The following is a 19,719-nucleotide window of genomic DNA, read 5'->3' as shown; positions in this document are numbered from 1 at the left end:
ACATATGTTTAATTGTTTTATTTCCAGGAAGGTTTTTGATCATTTATTGCTAAAAACTACACGTTCCAAGTCAATATTTCCCGGCGGTTTAGCTCACGTTAGACGCGGATCAGCGGAGGATGATTTGTGCACTATTTGCTCTGAGGAAAGGTGATGTGGTGGCGCCGTGTATCTGGCGACAATGTTTGCACGGAAAAGATATTGAACCGTAAAAAGCTGTGAACGCGGCTGTGCGAGCCTGGCGCGGTGAGGGAAGACGTGCCAGGTGTGCGCACGCAGATTTTTAAAGAGAAATTAATAAAACTTTCTGTTCAGCGGCAGTTTATGTTCTGTCCACGGAAAAAATATGTAATGTTGAAGGTGCTTTCCAGTGGTCAGTGCAGTTATGTTTTTGCTGGCATTATTACTGCAGCATAATTAAAGACGTACACTAGTTTTTTGTGCATTTGCTAAAGTGAAAGGAGTTGATTCATTTACCAATGAAAGGCACAGTATGCAAATGTTCCACGCAAATAGAATTGTTTATAATGTGGAATATTATAGCTAAAGTAACAGCAATTCCATGGAAACAGGAATTTAACAAGAGTCACATTAAAGAGTCAATTTAGTTGAGTTCACAGTTTTTGTTAAATCTTTTTTTTTTTTTTTTTTTTAAGTTATAAACTGTGCCTTTAAAGATAATAAACTATTATACCACAAAGTACTATTATTATACTCTTATAATGTTGGTGTAGGTTGGAGAGTTTAATCCCCCATCAATTGCCAAGGCTAATTAACAGGTCTGAGTCACTGTAGAGAGCAGCCAAGTGCAACTTGAAGTGGCAAACAAAATATAATTTAGTGTAGAAATATTAATATAATGTTCATTTTGACAATATGTTTTTGTCCTATTGGGATTTAGGTGACATAAATCCTCGTCACTACAGATGCAAGTCTATTTGCACAGGCAGATATGCATCTCCAGCCTTTACCCACAGCTGTTGCATGGTAACTGGATATTTGTCGTAGCAACAAGTGCACAGTCAGGCTTTCACTTTGCAGCCTTTTAGCTCTTCGCACATGCTGACTTCTAGCTGTTAAATGTAAACGTGTGAGGCAGCAGGAGGTGTAAATGATGGACTGTAACGAGACGTCACAGGCTCTGACCTCACCTCTCACACGATCGAGCACAGACTGTGGGACCGGTCTGGGACGGCTTGGACCAGCCCCCGGGACATAGAGGCTGATCTGTCTGCATGTTTTCCACAGCACAGTAAGGCAGCGGTGAAGGTGAAGGAAGACATGTTGAAGGTGGTTCAGATTCCCATCCTAAAACCCAGGGGAACGGTGAACAAGCAGAACAGAGTGTTCGGGAAATCTCTGAGCGAGCTGCAAGAGCAAGGGCTGCTGAAGGATGGACTGCCTCTGGTGGTGAGGAGGATGGTGGAGCATCTCCGCTGTCACGGTAAGAGAAAACACACAACTTAATAGTAACATTAACATGTTATGTAGTTTGAACAGAGCGTTATGTTTGCATAAAACTTCTTCAAAAGGGCCGTCGAGTAATGTATTATTCCAGATCAAGTATTAAAACAAAACATTTAAGCAAACAGTTAGCTCTATGAGCGTTTGCCTGGATCATGGTGTGTATTTAAATATATACTGTATTTAGCTATTGTCTGACGCACATTTTCCCCCAATGCAATTCTGCAAGACAGCCACTTTGCCTTGGTGCAATTCAAGCAAATGCTTATTTTTAAAAATGGTTTATTTAAGTTTAGTTAAGTTCACGGGCAGATAATGGTTTGGGAATGAGAACAGAGTCTTGGCAGGACTTCATGGGTTGGGTAAACTGATGCTTCACCTTCCCATTCATGTTTACTACATTGCTGACACAAACTGAAGGCATAAAAATGTTGACGCAAAATTATAGCAAAGAAAATGTTCTTTGCTATAACATTCAGATTCCTCAAAGTAGCCTCCCATTGCTTTGTTGACAGCGCTGCAAACCCTTGTCCTTCTCTCAATGAGCTTCATGATGTTTTTCTGTTCAGTGTTCATTTTGATGCCTTCAGTGAGAATCCACAATGTAAATAAAGTGAAGCATGAAATGAAAAAGAGTGTTCAAACCTTTGACTTGTAGTGTATAATTCACAACAATGTCTGCCTAATGTATACCTGTACTTTCAGATGAAGCATTGAATAAGTAAATGCAAAACTAATGAATAGATCCACAGCCTGGAACATGCAGTTCCACACCTCATCCACTAGATGTCAGGATTGTTCAGCTGAACGTTCATGTACCAATTGACAGCTCGCGCCACGTGGAAAATTGTTAACTTTCCAGCTGTTCTTATGAGGCATGCAGCCAGGTTTAACTTTTAAAAATATTAATATTATATAACTTAAACACAACAAGAAAAGTAATGTAAATATGATGAAGGTATGAATACATTATTTTAGAATTTTCTTCCTTTAATGAAGTTATCTGCAATTTCCATTACTATACCGCTAAAGTTAGATATGCAGATCATATAAGTATATATTAATTCGGTTGATTAGTATTATTCATTGTGTGTGAGCAGAGCTATGGCTGTGCATGTGCGGAACACGTGCTTAAATAACACAAGCTGCGTCATTTTGGCTCAGGTCAAACTCCGCCATTAAACTCAGTGGTAATAGTTGCATTCCGCGTGTCAACACCTGATGTAAAGTGTCAGAGAGTCTTACCTGGTGTTGTAAGGTGTCTTCTCCCTCAGGGCTGCAGCAGGAGGGCTTGTTCCGGGTGAACGGGAACGTGCGCGCGGTGGAGAACCTGAAGCTGCGGCTGGAGCGGGACGAGGACGTGGACCTCGTGTCGGAGGCTGATGTTTCTACTGTGGCCAGTCTCCTAAAGATGTTCCTCAGGGAGCTGCCTCAGGCCCTCATCAGCCCCTCAGTCCAGCAGGCCTTACTACAACACTACCAGGGTGAGTCCTTCAGCTGTTCACTATGTAATGTCATTTAATTTAATTTATTATGGCCTTGAATAAAATAAAATAACTTGAATTCAATTTTCAAATATACTAGTTGCTTGAATTAGAGAATGTTGTGCTGGACTTTGTGACCAAATGAGACCACTGTGTGCTGTCTGTAGCTGAGTAATTTATTTATTTTCAACCAGGAAGTAAGTTCTGAAAGCGACGTTCTGATTGGCTGAGCTTAGGTAGCCCACCCCAGTTAGACTTCACCATATGCAAAAGCTGTGCTAAAGCCGTGCGCTCTCTGGAATATGATTGCACATGAACATAGGCCTATTACTTGTGTGAGAGCATGTGTCCTCTCTCTGCCACAGAGGACAGAGCCAGGAGAGCTCTGACTCTGAGGGGGATGTAGCCTGTTATCACAGAACTACAGTTTGAACTACACGAGTAGAAAGTCCAATAGTGTAATCTACGATACACAGACGGTTACCCAGTAGAAGTGTGGCTGGATTTGCGCCACAATTCATATGTGCTTGTCTCTCGGTTCAGACCTGCACAAACTTTACTCTCCTCTTTCCTGTAGTCACTTTCTTTGAGGAGTCCCCCTCTTTCTGCATTGTCTCTCACACGGTCAGTAGTGGGCTGAGCAGACTTGGAATAAAAATATGGGAGAACTGAAGTATTGTTCTGCGGATGTAAAGCTACAAAACAATTCACAAAAGAAGCAAAAGAGTGAATAAATAAAAGTGCAATCTGATGTCAATGCAGCCGACACACGCACAGCAGCGCGGGCCGGCAAGTCAAACTCATTCTCACAAAACTTAAAACACAATTTATAAATTAACCCATAACATACAGAATAAGTTAAGGAGTCCAGAGAAAACAGTTTACAGTCTAAAACGTATCTAGAATCCATGTCAGAGCAGGAAGAAGAGAGAAGACATGATACAGTCTGTGGGGAAGAGGTGTGCCCGGGCGGAGCAGCTAAAGTCAGGAGGGTTTAGGCAGGATGGTGGCAATAAAATAAAACACATGACATATAACCACATCATGATACCCAGTGAATGGGCAATGGCCTGGTAAAGTAGTACATCTAAAATCACCAGGATACAGACGTCACCTCTACCTATAGGATTCAACAGATTCAAATGATTAGATGTCAGGGATTTAAAGCAAAATATAGAAATATTGATAATTATATTAATCTTGAATACATAAAAGTAGGCCATTGATTTGATTATCCACTCATAGGTGTGTTCTACTTGTACATATGATTTGCTTGTGTTGCTTATAATGATAGAAGTAGTGGAGACTTGTACATTAGGCTATAACTATAACCTCACATTAACACTCAAACTTTACTACAGCAGCTTTCACAGTAGCACTCGGACAATACAATATTTGACATTAGTTATTAGTCAGAATATTGAAAAATATAGGCCTTTTTGTTTATTAAAAATACTCTTGAACTGCCAAGAGCTCTTAGAATTCACCAGAATGCAGGAAATTGAAATACCTACTTCCTCCTTTAGCGATTTAAAAATCAGGAAGCTTTAATACTGCACGAGCCAGACCTCCCTCAACCATCTGCAAACAATCACTGCTAAATAATGAAAAGTATTCGGTATAAGACTGATACATATAGGAGCATTGCACAGGTTGTTTTGCAGGTGAGACACAACGCGCTCCACACTTTCTTTCCTATTTGGTCAGTTTGATCCACATCGTGCCCTCTTTTTGTCATTCCTCCTTGTTTAGAGCTACTTTAGTCTTGGCTTAGTCCTACCCAGACCTGATTTAGACCTCATTTGGGGCTGGTATAGTATGTAGTATGGCCTGGTACTAAGAGCGCCAGACAAGAACCACTACAACACATCATATGCCCGTGAATATTGCAGAAAACTACCCACACGTCGTATAGCCTATAGATAAAAAACAATCTCGCCATTTTGAAATTTGAATCCATGCTTTTTATCTCCACACGTCTAGATTAGTGCAATGCTAATCCCCCAAAGGATTTGATTTTGTAGACTTATTATATCCACAGTAAAACTCCCATGCTCCATTCCCTCCACGACCTGTGCACATTGTATTGATTTTAAATTTCTCAGCTGTCAGACTGTGATCAGGCTTTTTCAGACAAGCCTTTTCTTAAAGCGTATTTGTTTACTTCAGCGTTTAACTCGATTCTAACGGTTGACATGTTTCTATTTTCGATTTAGAGCTGTTTTGTCTCACTTTAATGTTTTTATACAGCCCTTGTGTGTTGTGTGTGATTGTGCTGTCTTTAAAGTGCTCCATTATTAATGTTGGACTGGGAAACTGAAAATGATGTATTTTTTTTAACAGTTAAGTCCTTCACAGTGAATTCCAACCTTGATTACCTCCATTTGCTTGTTGCCGTGACTGTATCGAGCCCCCTCTAGTTAAATCTTCTCTAAGCAGTAACACGTCCGATCGCCCATTTGCGTCACGGAGTCATTTCGAACTCAATCGGATCTAACTCTGACCCAATTACGTGCCGACGAGTAATAGCATCAACATATTTGGCCGGCTCTCCGCTGTGGCGCGAGGTGTTACAGGTGGCTCCGACCGCGATCGGATGTTACGTCGCTCTTCTGTCCACAAAGTGTCACTGGTGTCGTTTGTGTCCGTAGATGGCGGAGACCGTTGTTCCTCCGACATGCGAGAGCTGCTCCTGGGGCTCCCCGACGCTCACCTCCGCCTGCTCCGGTACCTCTGCCACTTCCTGACGCAGGTGGAGCGCGGCCACAAGGAGAACCGCATGACCGCGCACAACCTGGCCACCGTGTTTGGACCGAGCGTGTTCCAGTGAGTCGCGCAAAACACAATTTTTCATCACGTCGCGTGTCATCATTTACCGCAGAAATGTCCGAGAAATGTCCAGATGAGCAGATTACTTCCAGCTTCATATCAACCACAGGCTAACGATCTTCATTACAAACAGTCAGCTCCATCATTTAGAACAGGGACACGTGTCAGGAGAACACATTTTGAAGTGCTGGAGAAAATGTAGACAATAAACAATCATAGAGAAAGTTATTTAGGCCATTTGACGCGATAATTAGAAGAGTTAATCCTACTACACTATTTAATGTTGTTGAAAAAAGATGAGCTGCAATAAAAAAATAGATAAATGAAACGTTAAAGTAGTTATTTTATATCTATTATTAGTCAGACGGGTTATTTATTCGACGGTTTACAGCTTAAACCTTATTGAAGTACAGACAAATAAGAAAAAGCGCCCGCAATAAATATTTCTATCATTTATTGAATGATAAGTTGATAGTAATTATTGTGACAGGCCTGTGAACAAGTCCTTAATTATGATCCAGCTCTTTTTGTTAAATATGCATTCACGTTCCCCTTGATAATCCTTGGGCGGTGTAATACAGCCGGGTTCACGTGGTAGTAACAGCCACCAGGACGTACCACTGCTGACCACGCTGCCCCTATTTCTGTCCACAAAATCTGATATTAAACTTTGCCTCTGTCAGGGCTCCAGATGCCTTTTTGATGTCACTAGAGACACGTTGGACAGCGTGCGCTAAACATGTGTGAGACCGGCTGAACCGCTGACCGATTGCCTTTGACTGCGACGCCCACAACAGGATGTCCAGACCGCACCAAACATTTGCCTCTTGATTCATCGATTATAATCTGATGAATCGCACAAACCCCGTAGTAGCACACGTCCGTCGATTTTGTTTTTTCTTACCTTTCAAAAGTGTTCAACCTTTGGCCAGCAGGGGGTGCTTTATGCAATAGAAAATCAAGAAAGCCCACAGTCAGTATAGATGAAGACTATTATTATTATTGTGGTTTTACTGACTATTTTTATACTTAAATTCCCCCGTCAAACCTACATTCCTGACGGTGAAACTGTTTTGCATGACTTGCGTAATCATGTGCTGTTTGAATAACGCAGGGTTTTGATGGACACTTTGTTTCGTCTCATCAACACGTTTGCGCTGATGTTTGCACGCTGAGTATTGACCAGACTGACCGTGGGTGGGCCGAGTGTTCTGGACGCGCTTTACTAAAATACTCTTGTGCTGTCTGTCAATAGCTCATGTGTTGTGTGTTTTGATGTACGGCTCGAACCTAACCGGTGTTAATCAGCGTGAAATATTTGTCAGTGTTATAGTTTTGCTGACTGAAACTGAACTAGAAAGTAATCACAATGACTAAAACCGTGACTACAATTACTGACATGTTTGTCGACTAAAGCTATGACTAAGAATAGATGTTTTTGTTGACTAAAAGTGCTGATGTTTTTGTCAAATAATAAAAACTACAGTGTCAAACCAGAGCATAAACAAGCTCAACATCCACGAAACACTTCTGTAAATGTCCCGTGAAGTCATGCAATACACAGTTAGAATAAAACATGAAACTAAAACTAATCTGCTGGACAAAATGTATGTTTTATTAGGACAAAAATGAACACTGAACTTTCCTTTTCTTTCCCGTTTTTAGCGTGGCTGCCGGTTTCGACGCGATGAAGGACCAGACCGTGTGCAACAAGATCATGGTCAAACTCATCCAGAATTACAACAACATCTTCGAGGCCGAGCGGGATCTGGAACGCTGCGGGGAAAACTACCCGACCCTCATCATCGTCCAGGTGCTTTATCCCGAACCCTGAAACACTGTTGGCGAGACACGTGGCACTGGCACCGGCCCCTGCCCGTCGCCTCAAAACACGGTTTATAAATACGCTGTTGTGTAATGGTCTGCTGAAGATTGATTTCTTCTGCTGAACACCCCCCTCCCGCAGGTGAGCGCGCTGCGACGTTCCCGGGGTGCGTTCTTCTCGCTTCGGTGGCGGATGAGAGTTATTGATTCACATAAATAAATGTAGTTTGTGACTTGTTGCAACCCGGTTAATGCCTCGTGGAAAGCAATGGGTGGCACAAATACGGTTGAGTCGTTTTTAGGTGGTCTTAGACTGTTAAAGCCGATAAGTCATAGCGTGAATGTTTGTATTATTGTTTCCGTCGCGGGAATACTAACATTCCACATGGCCGGGATTAGTAGTGGCTGAACGATACGCCGGGTTAACGTGTTTCTCTGAAGTTGTCCACGTGAAATGGCGTACTACACAACATATATGCCACAGATTGAGGGTTTGACATGGAAATGCGCTTCTCTCGGGCCTAGCCTCGCTGTCAGTGACATGGTTAGTTCCTCTGTCCTTGCTTCAGCAGGTCAAGGTACTGTGACCTTCCTCATCCTCACACAGGGAATATTGCTGCAGCTAGGATGAGTTTTTTTAGTAGCCATTTGTACTGACGAAACCGACGTTGCGCATGGATTACTTGGGTGCTCTCTCTTTGCTATCATCATCCTATTTGCCGGGTGTAACTTGAGCATTTTCCCACAAAGAGGTGAAGCAGGCCAATGCTAGAGGATCATCTGTACGTTTGCATGTTGCTGCTTCATAATTCATGTTTTTGAAGCTAATTTCCTTACGTGGACAATAGAGTCTACCTTTACCTTACACATTTCAGTTAAACCTGGACTAGATCGCTGTTTAACTAATACTCAAGAGTCTAGTAATATATTTTAGAGGTTTCTTTTAAGAATAAACATGTTCTTGTGCCGCACCATCAGCGACCTTTGACCCCATCATGTCAGCGGCGAGACCGATGCCCCAGATTCCACTTCTGGGAACAACATCCTTCACCCGTCAGGGGCCGCGTCGCGACGATCCGACAAAAATGTAACTGGGTCCACTCGATGCCGCCGAAGTGTGACGTCGCAGCGGTTAAAGTTCGACCTTTCACCTGTGCGAGGCTACCACCTGGGCTATTTCAGAATCATCTGCAAGATTGCGTTTCACCACGTAGCCCCTCCGAACCACGCCGGAATACTGAATTATTGACCTGTTATTAACTTGTTGTTATTCGAACATTATTACCCGCACGTTTGCATCCGCTCACACCGTGTGATGGATTTCAGAGGCGGGATATGATCGGACGGGGCTCTGGCACACGAGCCGGCCTTTGGGAAAGCCCTCGGTCAGGACTAGCTCGGCTTACAACACGCTCTCACGAACATGTGTGCCTTTGAACGCACTTTGCACTCCAGCTTTACTAGTTAATAAACGTGGCTAATGGTTAATCATTCCAACAGCTTTATGATGTTATGCTTTCTGCTGGACGGGCCCAATATACTACGGCCGGTTATTTACTTTTAGCCTAATATTTAGTGTTCTGAGGTTGCAGGAGTACCATTACGTCAAGCAACACAGGCCTTGTAATGTTTCTATTCTGCCCGTGAAAAATTAATTAGTTGGTGCTATAAATGTAATGTATTGGGGGTCAGTAACGATCACTGGTCCAACTGTTTTTCCTTCATGTATTTATGTATTTATGAACCTTTATTGAAGCAGGTGAGAGTCCATCGAGATTGAGATCTTGGACCAAGGGGAAAATATGATAGCACACAAATCGTATAAAAGAGTTTCCACAATTAAAGGTTACGTGGTTCCGCATCATGGTACATGAGCTGATTATTTATCAGAGTTTTGTGTCTTTTCCAAAAGGCAGAAACAATTGAACACATTTTTTGTCCGTATAAACATTCATTCAACACAAAAGACTAACCATGTTCTGTATTTTGTACTGGGTATTTTGTGTATAGTGGTATAGTGCTAAATCAGTCCTTAATTATCGGTGCAGTTTGAGTCATCCGTTTGTTCTGGTGGCTTTCCCGTGTGCTCCAAAAGGCCCATGTACGTCGTTCTGAAGTGGACAGTCCCAGAACATGTGATAATAGCTTGCCTCTTGGCTGCCACAATTTCTCCAACAGCTAGAACAACCTCGTGAATGATGAGCACGTGACACATTTTCCCAACAGAATTCCCTCCAAACATGTGATTTTGTCGTCCTCCTCTGGGATGTACAAACACTTTCCCACTCCTCGTCTGTCAAGACAAGATCACCTTCTCTTTCCCATTTGTTTTGAATAATGCGTTGCAGGATTTGAGTCCCTGGTGGAGTAGTGTCTTACTGATGATAGCCTTTGTTACTTTGGTCCCAGCTCTCTGCAGCTCATTCACAGCCCGTTCTTGTGATCATTTTGACTCCACGGGTTGAGAGCTTACGTGGAGCCCCAGATCGAGGGAGATTATCACTGGTCTTCTATGTCATTTTCTAATAATTGCTCCCACAGTTGATTTCGTCACACCAAGCTGCTTACTAATTGCAGATTCAGTCTTCCGAGCCTGGTACAGGTCTGCAATGTTGGTTCTGGTGCTCCTGTAACAGCTCTTTGGTCTTGGCCTTAGAGGAGTTTGGAGTCTGACTGTTTGAGGTTGTGGACAGGTCTTTTATACTGATAATGAGCTCAAACTGGTGCAATTAATAGTGGTAACAAGTTTAGGACAGAAGCGCCTCTTAAAGGAGAAGTTACAGGTCTGTGAGAGCCAGAAATCTTGCTTGTTTGTAGGTGACCAAATACTTATTTTACCGAGGAATTTATCAATGAATTCATTAAAAATCCTACAATGTGATTTCCTGGATTCTTTCCCCACAGTCTGTCTCTCATAGTTGAAGTGTACTGATGATAAAAATCACAGTCCTCTCTCATCTTTTTAAGTGGGAGAAGTTGCACAATCGGTTTTCAAACTTTTCACGTGATCATCTTTTACAATCAGGTGAAAAACGTTGCCTTGAATCTCAGGTCAGTGCAATTTGGTATAAAACCTTGGTCATAAGCCAACCAGTTTAAGATTTTGACATCTTTGTTTATTTTGTATGTCCCAATTAGCTTCTTCCATGTTGTGAGGAAAGATTTTACCCAGGGATTCTTTACTTCTTTCAAATTATTCAACTGTTTGTCATCTGCCAGTAAGGCTTGCACAGGAACCCCTGGCACAGCATTAATCTCAATATATTTCTACTGAGCTTCATATTCTGGGTCACACCAGCAACGCTCTGATTTGAGCTGAAATAAAATCATTTGAACCTCAACCTGCTTTTTCTATTGATAATTGTAAAGTTTTGAATCTTATTCGGTGTTTCTTTTCTTGGAATTTAAATCTTGAGATTGCTTTATTCCACTCCTCGAAAAGCCGGTTGGGGATGGAAATTTGGAGAGTCTGGAATAGATAGAGAAGTCTGGGCAAAACATTCATTTTTATATTTTCAATCCTTAGACTTCAGTCAATTTTTCAAGATCTTTCTTTATAGTTTAGAAAAGAGGAGTGTAGTTTTTGTTTTTTTTTCTAAGATTGTTTATAGTTCTTTATGGAGGACCACACCTAAATATTTATTTAATAACGATTATGAATCATGTTTTCTTTCTTCTTAGGCGGCACAGCCAACAGATGTGGACACAAGGCCGTTATGGAGTTCTCCTAATCTAAAAACCCCACAGCCGGCTCCCAGGATAAAGGTAGTATGTGTTTCATGTTGTGTTGGGGTCATGCACCCTCTGAGAGATGTGCTTTGTTACAATATTTACTGCTTGTACTTTCAAATTCCCATCCACATCCTCGGATTACACCAACCATGTGACTGTGTGACGGGATTTGCACAACATTGGTGTGTTTTGGGGGAAAAAAGGTTGTTTTCTAACCTACTGTGTGTGTGTGTGTGTGTGTGTGTACGTGTGTACGTGTGTACGTGTGTGTGTGTGTGTGTGTGTGTACGTGTGTGTCTGTGTGTCTGTGTGTCTGTGTGTGTGTGTGTGTGTGTGTGTGTGTGCGTGCGTGCGTGGGATTGTGTGTGTGAGTGTGTGTGAGAGTGTGTGTGTACATGTGTGTGTGTGTGTACATGTGTGTGTGTGTGTGTACATGTGTGTGTGTGTGTGTTTGAGTGAGTGTGTGTGTGTGTGTGTTTGTGTGAGTGAGTGAGTGAGTGAGTGAGTGAGTGTGTGTGTGTGTGTGTGTGTGGGATTGTGTGAGCTCAGGGGATGTTATCACTGTCAGCTGACTGTAGATACTGGCCCGGGTTGTGTTTAGGGTTACTCGGTGTGAAAGATCATGACCTTCTTACTTAAACATTACTCACAAAGAAAATGTACCAGTAAAAATATGTAGGGAAAGTGGAAAAATATTGAATCAAATGGTATTTTGTTAGTCTCAGTGGAGTAACTTAGAAATGGGTGGAGGGAGACTTTTTCTTTAAATTAATATAATGCTTTTTTTCTTCTTCTTTTCTCAGCTCTTAAAACCAATCTTTTTTTGCAATAGAAATAAAGTCGGATTGGATTTTAAGACTTTTTTCCTGTACAATTTTTAAGGGAATATATTTTTTAATTTCTCGCGCTACATTATCAAATGCAGTAATAGTTTTTGTTAGATTAGAAACATGTAAATGAGTTCATAGGGGTTGAGACCGACGCAGTACTTAGCTTTACCAGCACCTTCTTTTGGAAATTGTAGTCGTAGTTAAAGTATTAAATACAGTAAGATAAGATAACTTTTATTTGTTCCACAATGAGGAAATTCCAGTGTCTTTTATGATCTTGGAATTTGAATGCTGCTTAAATAAACTGTATTTCTTTTGCTTCTACTCTCACATTAAATAGTATTTCACACTGTTGAATAGTGTTTACCTGAAAGTAATTGTATGTTTTGACGCAGTAATTGGGGATGTCACGATTTTAAACTTCAGTCTAACGATTATTGTGAGAATAACATTGCGATTTAACAATGATTTGCAATTATTAACGTCACGACCAAAACAACAATAAAATCCTAAATGTTCTTTCCTTCTTGTTTTCTTAACACATCACCGCTTCTCAATATGTGATCTGCTTTACAAAATCAAACTTTATGAATGATCAATTTAACATATACAGCGTGACAAAAAAGCTAATCTAAGTTGAGAAAAAAAAAATTTAACGCATTTTTCTCCCAAACATGTCCCAATTATAATTTTTTTAGCCTTTACGATTATATTGTGACCGGACTCATCGCAATTATCAATTAACGTAATATTTTTGACATCCCTAGCAGTAATTTAACACGACTATTTTCTTCTGACGGTGTATTGTGTGTAACTTTTCAGGCGGGAGCAGTAACCCCAGCTACAAATGCAGAATCGGTGGAGCGGCCCAGCACGGACGCTCCGAAACCCAGGCCTAGAAACCTGAAGGTACGATTCTCCGCTGTCACGCCGATGTTTACGGCAGTTTCTCACCATCGCCGGTAAATAAATCTCCCTTTTTTTCAGCAGAACACAGTAGGTCTTCTCTGTGCTCCATCACATGATTTAATGATTTAATGTGATAATGACAAAGTACAACAACAACAACAACAACAAAGCCCTCAGCTGTACTTGAATCTAGACAATATTGGATTATAAAATAGAGCGTACAACAGTTTAATAGGTTTATTTGGCAAGCAGTTGACTTGACTTCTTGCACACTTTCAGGGGTTGTAAACAAAAATACATTGCAGTTGTAGTGTAGGAAAAGAAAGTAATGCAATTGTTACGAGCCTGACCTCTAACTCTCAAGCCACAGTCAACAAACAAGTAGCATTATTTGTTCGCCAAAAGAACGAGCAAATATCGTCCCGTTCCAAGTGAGATATTGTAAATGTTTGCGCCACAAGGGCAGAGAGGCATTCGGCGTAAGCGACTGCACTCAAGTCTGTTTTGAAAGGGGAAAAAAAAAGATATTGATTGACCTTTTTTATAGAGTTTTGTGTTAATGATCAGCTCAGTCCGTCGTGTATTTTATTTTCTCTTCTAATGATATCGCGATTTGGCCGGCGACGCTCTGTTTGTCGACTCTGAACGCTGCAGACTCTACAAAGATTTAAAATAATTCCAAATGCTCTCAAAGAACAGACACAACAATGCACTTATTTATTTAAAATTCTCTTTCAGCAGGATTCAACCCGACAAATCAGATAAGCCCAAAGGCACTAGCGGGATCTGCTATAACCGCTAATTACATTCCCACATTAAGCGCACTAATGGCCTTAAATAGAGTTTGGATCCATGCACTTTAAACCCTTTCGATTTTTAACTTTCCACGACTGTTGAGCGTCAGTTGACCATCTCACCCAGACTGTACCCCTTCCCAAACCGGGCCCCCGTAGAGCGCATAGACCAGTGCGCTGGCTGGTCGGCTGCGTGTCAGTTCATCTCCGAAAAGGAAAGAAAAACCTGTAAAAAAAAAACGTTCTCGTGCAGCTGCTCCGCTCGCCTCGCTCAAAATGCCGAAGGGGACTTTTCAGAACGTGGCCGTAATCAGGTTGAGGTTCTACTCCTACTCCACTGTCGGCGGGGCAGACAGCCTGCACCCACTGCGGGTCGGCACGGTAAGAAGTGCCGGTCTAGCCTTACCCTTGTACAAGCCTCCCTTTTGTGCTCGCTTTATTGCTTTCTGTATCAGCTTTAGACAAATCCCCGAATGTGCGCCGCGACCCGACAGTCCGCGGGCGTGTCTGAATGAGCGGGATTGTTCGCAGGCTCCGGGCCGTCGCGTCTCACGTTTCCTGTCGCGGGACTCACCTGTCTCACCCATCACCGTCCCGTGTCAAACAGGTGAGGAAAGGGACGAGGAGTGACGCGGCAGGAGCTCGGGTTTTGCCCACGCCGCCCGGCCTGTACGCCCGGGAGCCCCGCGCCAGGCCTCGGTCCAGACCGCGGGTCCCAGGGACGTCGGAGGAGGCGGAGTTGAGACCGCGACGCCCTCGGAGCAATGTCCCGGACCCCTTCAGCGTGGACGTGGGCTCATCCAACGGCATGGACAGCATGAGGAGGTCAGTATTTACGTGTGATCTGAACAACATAATAATATAATGTACAATAATATACTATTCTACATAAATAAACCATAATCAGATGACATCACTGCATGACAATCCAACAGAAATGTCTTTAAACATATTAGTTTAGAGGTTTAATCATCAGACAAATTTAAAATGAAGTTCAGAAATATTACATTTATTTGACAGTTTTCTTTTTTTCCATTTTTATCTTTAATTGGCTCTTTATGTATAATTTTTATCATTACCTTCTAAACAACATTCACAAAATTGTCTAAATTTCTATATATTGCAGACTTTTAATATCAAGTATATATTCTCTATAATAAGAAAAGCTGCAATAAATAGTAAAATGTGGAGTGTCTTATGACCAAGGTGATATTTCTGCAATTTTTTGTTTAATTTGACAGTTTTTTGTGTGAATTGTGAACTTCATCCGGAGCAGGCACATTTTAGCACATATGTTATCAGGATAATAAATATGTTTTTATCTACCACATGTTTTATTTAACAGCGCTGGACATTTAAGTCTTCTGTGCACATCTGTGAGCGTCTCGCCTGGTAAACCGTTACCGGGGGCCGTGCGGTAAATAGGTTATGCCCACTGTTTGCGTAGGTTAAGTGCCGTGAGCCCGGGGCCGAGGTGGAGACTGACACCAATCCAGGATCTAAGGCCCCGGGACGCTCATGGCTTCGCGCCCGCGGCATGCAAATAGGCCTATTATAAGACGCTGACACCAGAACCTCCGGGTGTCGGGTGCCCTCGCGCCTGGAATAGACGGCCCACAGCTGTGTCTGTTGTCAGGGTTCCGAGCAATGTTCGACTTGACTTTGACCACACCTGCATTTAGAGAATTCAGTTACAATTAGTCTTATTTACATTTTAACGGTATTTTTGAGACTTACTAAAGCAGCTCAACCATAAAGTATCTCAGCTATACGTGGCTTTTACTGATATTCGAGTAGCAACAAGTGAATTACTGCCGCCATTAAAAAAGAATGCCTTTAATAAATGATAGCTGAGGCTGATCCCCCCCAGTAACCTTTAGTACAATATATCAAGATGTTGATATACGTGTCATCACCGGATACATTGACACGTTACATAAATGTTTGGTGCGACTCTCTGGGAGCGCCACTCACTGCAAAAGGTTTGTAGCACTCGCTTTCTCACATATTTATTACACAGGGGTCTCGTAGTCTTGATTGCAGCACATTTGTTGAGCTCTTTGCCAGCTCTTTTCATGCTTGAAATGTATACATAAGCCTGTTATGACCTAAAACAAGGGATACATATTTATAAAGGTGTAATGTAAGAGTTCAAAGATTTTACTTAACTTCTGGTTTCACTTTTATTGAAGCAGGAGATAAAGAGGAAGAAGGAACAGTTAATAAAATAACTAGTGCCCCAAAAAGTAACAACAGAAAGGTGGACCTGGTGGGCCAGCCTAACAAACGCCGGGCCAGCCATGTACACGGCCGAGGAGCCGGTGTCGACACCTCTAATTGAACAAGTACAAACTAAACCCCAAATGCAAAGGAAACTAAAATAGGACCCCACCAGGCCAAACAGAAGTACTAAAGCTAACAAAAAGCTACCAAACCATGCGAGCCTGCAGGGAGCCAACCAATGAAAAACTGAGAAAAAAAGATAGATACCAAAAAACTACCAAAAAACAGGAATAAATATAAAGAACTAATCTAAGAAACAGAACAGGGAAAATATGAATACAAATATTGGGGGAAAGGTGCACTAACCTAACAAAGCCTTCTGGCCGGAAATAGAATATTGTGTATATATATATATATATATATATATATATATATTATATATATCAAGTTATATCTTGTATAAGTTGTATATATCAAGTTGAGTAAATGTTCAGGGATGTCAATATTCTGCTAAAGCTGCGACAATAAATGTGAATTTAGAACTTCACTGTTATTTTTTTCACGGTGGCAATCATTGTTAATCATCGTTAATTTATTTATTTTACATCAAAGGGTAGATGTGGCGTGTCAATCGTCTCGTCGGTTTTTCAGCTTTTCCCACACAGTCGGTTCTCCTTGTCAGCGCGTATCGGGTGACGAGAAGACCCCACTAATGTGCGTCAGCAGTGTGCAACGAGAAGACCCCACTAATGTCATAACTGTCAACTCTCACGCATTTGGCGTGAGACTCACGCATTTATGATCTGCTTCACGCTCTCACGCGCTGATGGCCTTTTCTCGCGCTAAAAATACATTTCAAAATAAATTTCAAATCTGTAATTTTTTTAAAAAAAATGCCCTTCCCGATCTCGTCAAGCACTGTCACTATTGTCAGGAAATTTGAAGGCTTCCAACAGGCCACCGTAAATCTAACTGCTGACATGAAACTAGGTCACAACAATCACAAGCAGTGTTTCAGCGCGCGAGTTATCAGCTGTCCCCGTCAGCGGGACAGCAGCAGTGGCAGCAGCAGTGAACCTGTTCCGCTGAAAAAGACCAAGTTTATTAGTGCGGCCAGGTATAAGTCATCATTTAAAACGAAAGAAAAAGAGTGGACACAGTCCGACCCTTGTATCATCGCAGAGAAAGCAGATAAACAGTTTTCAATGCACAGTTTGCAATCGGAGCGTCAGTTGTATCGACAGCAAAGGCCATAGATTTTGAAAACAAATCTCTGTGAGCCGTAGGTGCATCCTACGATTGATAAGTGGCAGGACTAATCAGCAGTCCACGCCACAAGGAAATTAGACTCAGATTGGGGCAAAAAAATCATCCATATATATATACAAGTCTTATGTCCATCGCGCTCTTATTTCCTGGTTTTTCGGTATCGGATAGAACTTCTCTCCGTTTATTGTCCCGGTTGCTGCATCAATTGCCTCATAAACCTTCACCACTGTGATAATAGTAAAGAGTGCGATATCATTAATTAAGTTTTGGGCCTCTTTGAGCCGTGGTTCGTCGTAAATCAAAGCAGAAAAACTCCGGGGCTTGAATGAGGAGACGAGCCTGCAGCAGCGGAGCCGGGGGAAGGGGGCGGGAGGCGGCAGGCGAGAGGGGGGAGGGTGAGGGGGGATGATGACGCGTGCCTGTGGTTATGACGCGGTCCTGTGAACACCCCCCGTCAGTTTGGAGATTGGAGGAAAGGAGATAGTCTGTAATATAGCTAAACACTGCGGGAATCAATCAAAAAAACACTCTGGGTACATATATGAAGCACAAATAGCAATGTAAGAAGGTTAAAAGCTCTGAAAAGTCAATTTTGCATGTTATGGGACCTTTAATACTCGAAAAAAAATTGTTCTAAACTTGTTCTAAATAAAAAAGAGGTTTATAAGAGGGTTGAATTCTAGGTCTGGGGTGATAAAATGCAGTGGATATTTTTATGTTTGAATTGTTGAGTCATTGTAGTGTGTGTAATCTATAGAAAAGGCTTATATATATATAAGCACCAATTCCTTTTAGATGAATACTGTTGGAAATGTGTTTTTCTGTTGTATATTTATATTTTAATATGGACATCCACGTAAACTTATTCATTCAAAATGAGGATATTGATACGACCTACAGTATGTGGTATGTTAAAAATGCCTAAACAAATGGCAACAACAGGATTCCTTTAACATTATATATGTTTATCGTAGAAAAATGACAAGCAATTATTTCAGCAATAATGGCTCACAGTAAATACATGTCAAACAAAAACATTACATTGACATCGACACAAAAAGGTCCACACAATATAATCCACAAATCAAATGACCTTTGCACCTGTGATTAAATGGTAAAAGTAAGATAAGATAAGATAATCCTTTAATGTCCACACATGGGGAAATTTCATGGGGAAAGTAGTATGTATGTCTTCAGCCGTGAGTATTTGTGACTTAATGTTCAAGTGACAGTCCGAGCGGGAGGTTTCCAGCTCGTTGTCACTTTCCGTAGTGTTGGTCTGTTTCTGAGCAGCACGGCCGGCCAAGCGGCTTCTGCCTCCGAGTTGTAAACAGGAAAACTTGATAATTAAATGATAAATCTGTACCCTGCTGTCGACACTTGGCATCAAACCCAACTCCATAAACCGGAACCATTTTCAGCACTCGAAGAAGATAAATGTTGATGACTGCCCTCACTATAATGTACTACAAATGCAGACAGACGCAACAATATCTGGACTTCAGAACGGAGCATGTCAAAGATATGTGACCGTATTTAACTTTTTTCATAGTTTTGGCCGGGGTGCGACTTATACTTATATTTATAGTTATATACTTACACTCCGGAGCGATTTATATGCGATATTATTTGTTATTTTCACACTTGCAACCGTATTTCATACTCCACTGCAACCGTGTCAGGCCACATCGGCCGATGTAGCAGCGTCATGTGAACTCGCTGCTCCGCAGACGTGGCGCTGTCACACCGAAGGGGCGCATGCGTTTGTGTGGGGTTGCCATGGTTCAGTCGTTCTTGTGATGTAAGCGCTGTGATTCTCAGAAGCCCGGCGGAGACAGGTAGGAGTGAGGAACGTAGCGGTGTGGTGTGAACACGGGTCCCAAAAGCGGACTCCATGAGTTCCACCTGAGGCCCCTGTCAGCGCGGGCTTTAAGCAGTGATGAGTGGCCTCAGCCTCTTTGTCTCACTCGTAAAACTGTGAGAACTGTACCTTTGCTCCCATTGCAACTTTAGATTAGAGCAGTGCGAAGACGTTCATTAAAATATTTTCACCCATACAGATTGATCTTGATTTTTCTATTCAGATTACTTCCATTCTTCCATCTTTGACTGATTATATTGTTTATAGCACCTCTAATCTAAGGTTTTAAGTATTAATCTTAATTGTGTGCGCTCATTACCTTATTTGGCTGAAACACGTGTGCGCTAAGTTTCACTCTGGCTTTATATCTGGAGTTATAATAATGAAAAGCAATAGAGGAGAAGCTGCTGCTGGGTCAGGGAGAAGAAGGCGGAGCAGGAGGTGATGTCACAGCACCAGAGGCAGGAGGGAAGGACAAACTGGATTTCTAATCAAATTGT

At 41.9% G+C, this 19,719-nt stretch overlaps 1 protein-coding gene across 1 annotated transcript in view; it reads left to right on the top strand.

Moving 5' to 3' along the window:
* fam13a (family with sequence similarity 13 member A) overlaps positions 1 to 19,719 on the top strand; it is a 54,849-nt gene that overhangs the window by 2,367 nt on the left and 32,763 nt on the right. The window contains exons 2-8 of the mRNA XM_072462608.1: positions 1,249 to 1,444; positions 2,739 to 2,948; positions 5,600 to 5,774; positions 7,443 to 7,590; positions 11,283 to 11,366; positions 12,986 to 13,072; positions 14,474 to 14,691. Of these exons, the coding sequence (XP_072318709.1) occupies positions 1,249 to 1,444; positions 2,739 to 2,948; positions 5,600 to 5,774; positions 7,443 to 7,590; positions 11,283 to 11,366; positions 12,986 to 13,072; positions 14,474 to 14,691 (1,118 nt within the window). The remainder of the gene's footprint in view (positions 1 to 1,248; positions 1,445 to 2,738; positions 2,949 to 5,599; positions 5,775 to 7,442; positions 7,591 to 11,282; positions 11,367 to 12,985; positions 13,073 to 14,473; positions 14,692 to 19,719) is intronic.

The sequence above is a fragment of the Eucyclogobius newberryi genome, unplaced genomic scaffold, assembly GCF_026437365.1.
Source record: "Eucyclogobius newberryi isolate DKJ021-1_F unplaced genomic scaffold, fEucNew1.0.hap1 SCAF_4, whole genome shotgun sequence".
Taxonomy (NCBI): domain Eukaryota; kingdom Metazoa; phylum Chordata; class Actinopteri; order Gobiiformes; family Gobiidae; genus Eucyclogobius; species Eucyclogobius newberryi.
The sequence above is the reverse complement of the archived record's forward strand: the minus strand, read 5'-3'. Positions and strand labels throughout refer to the sequence as shown.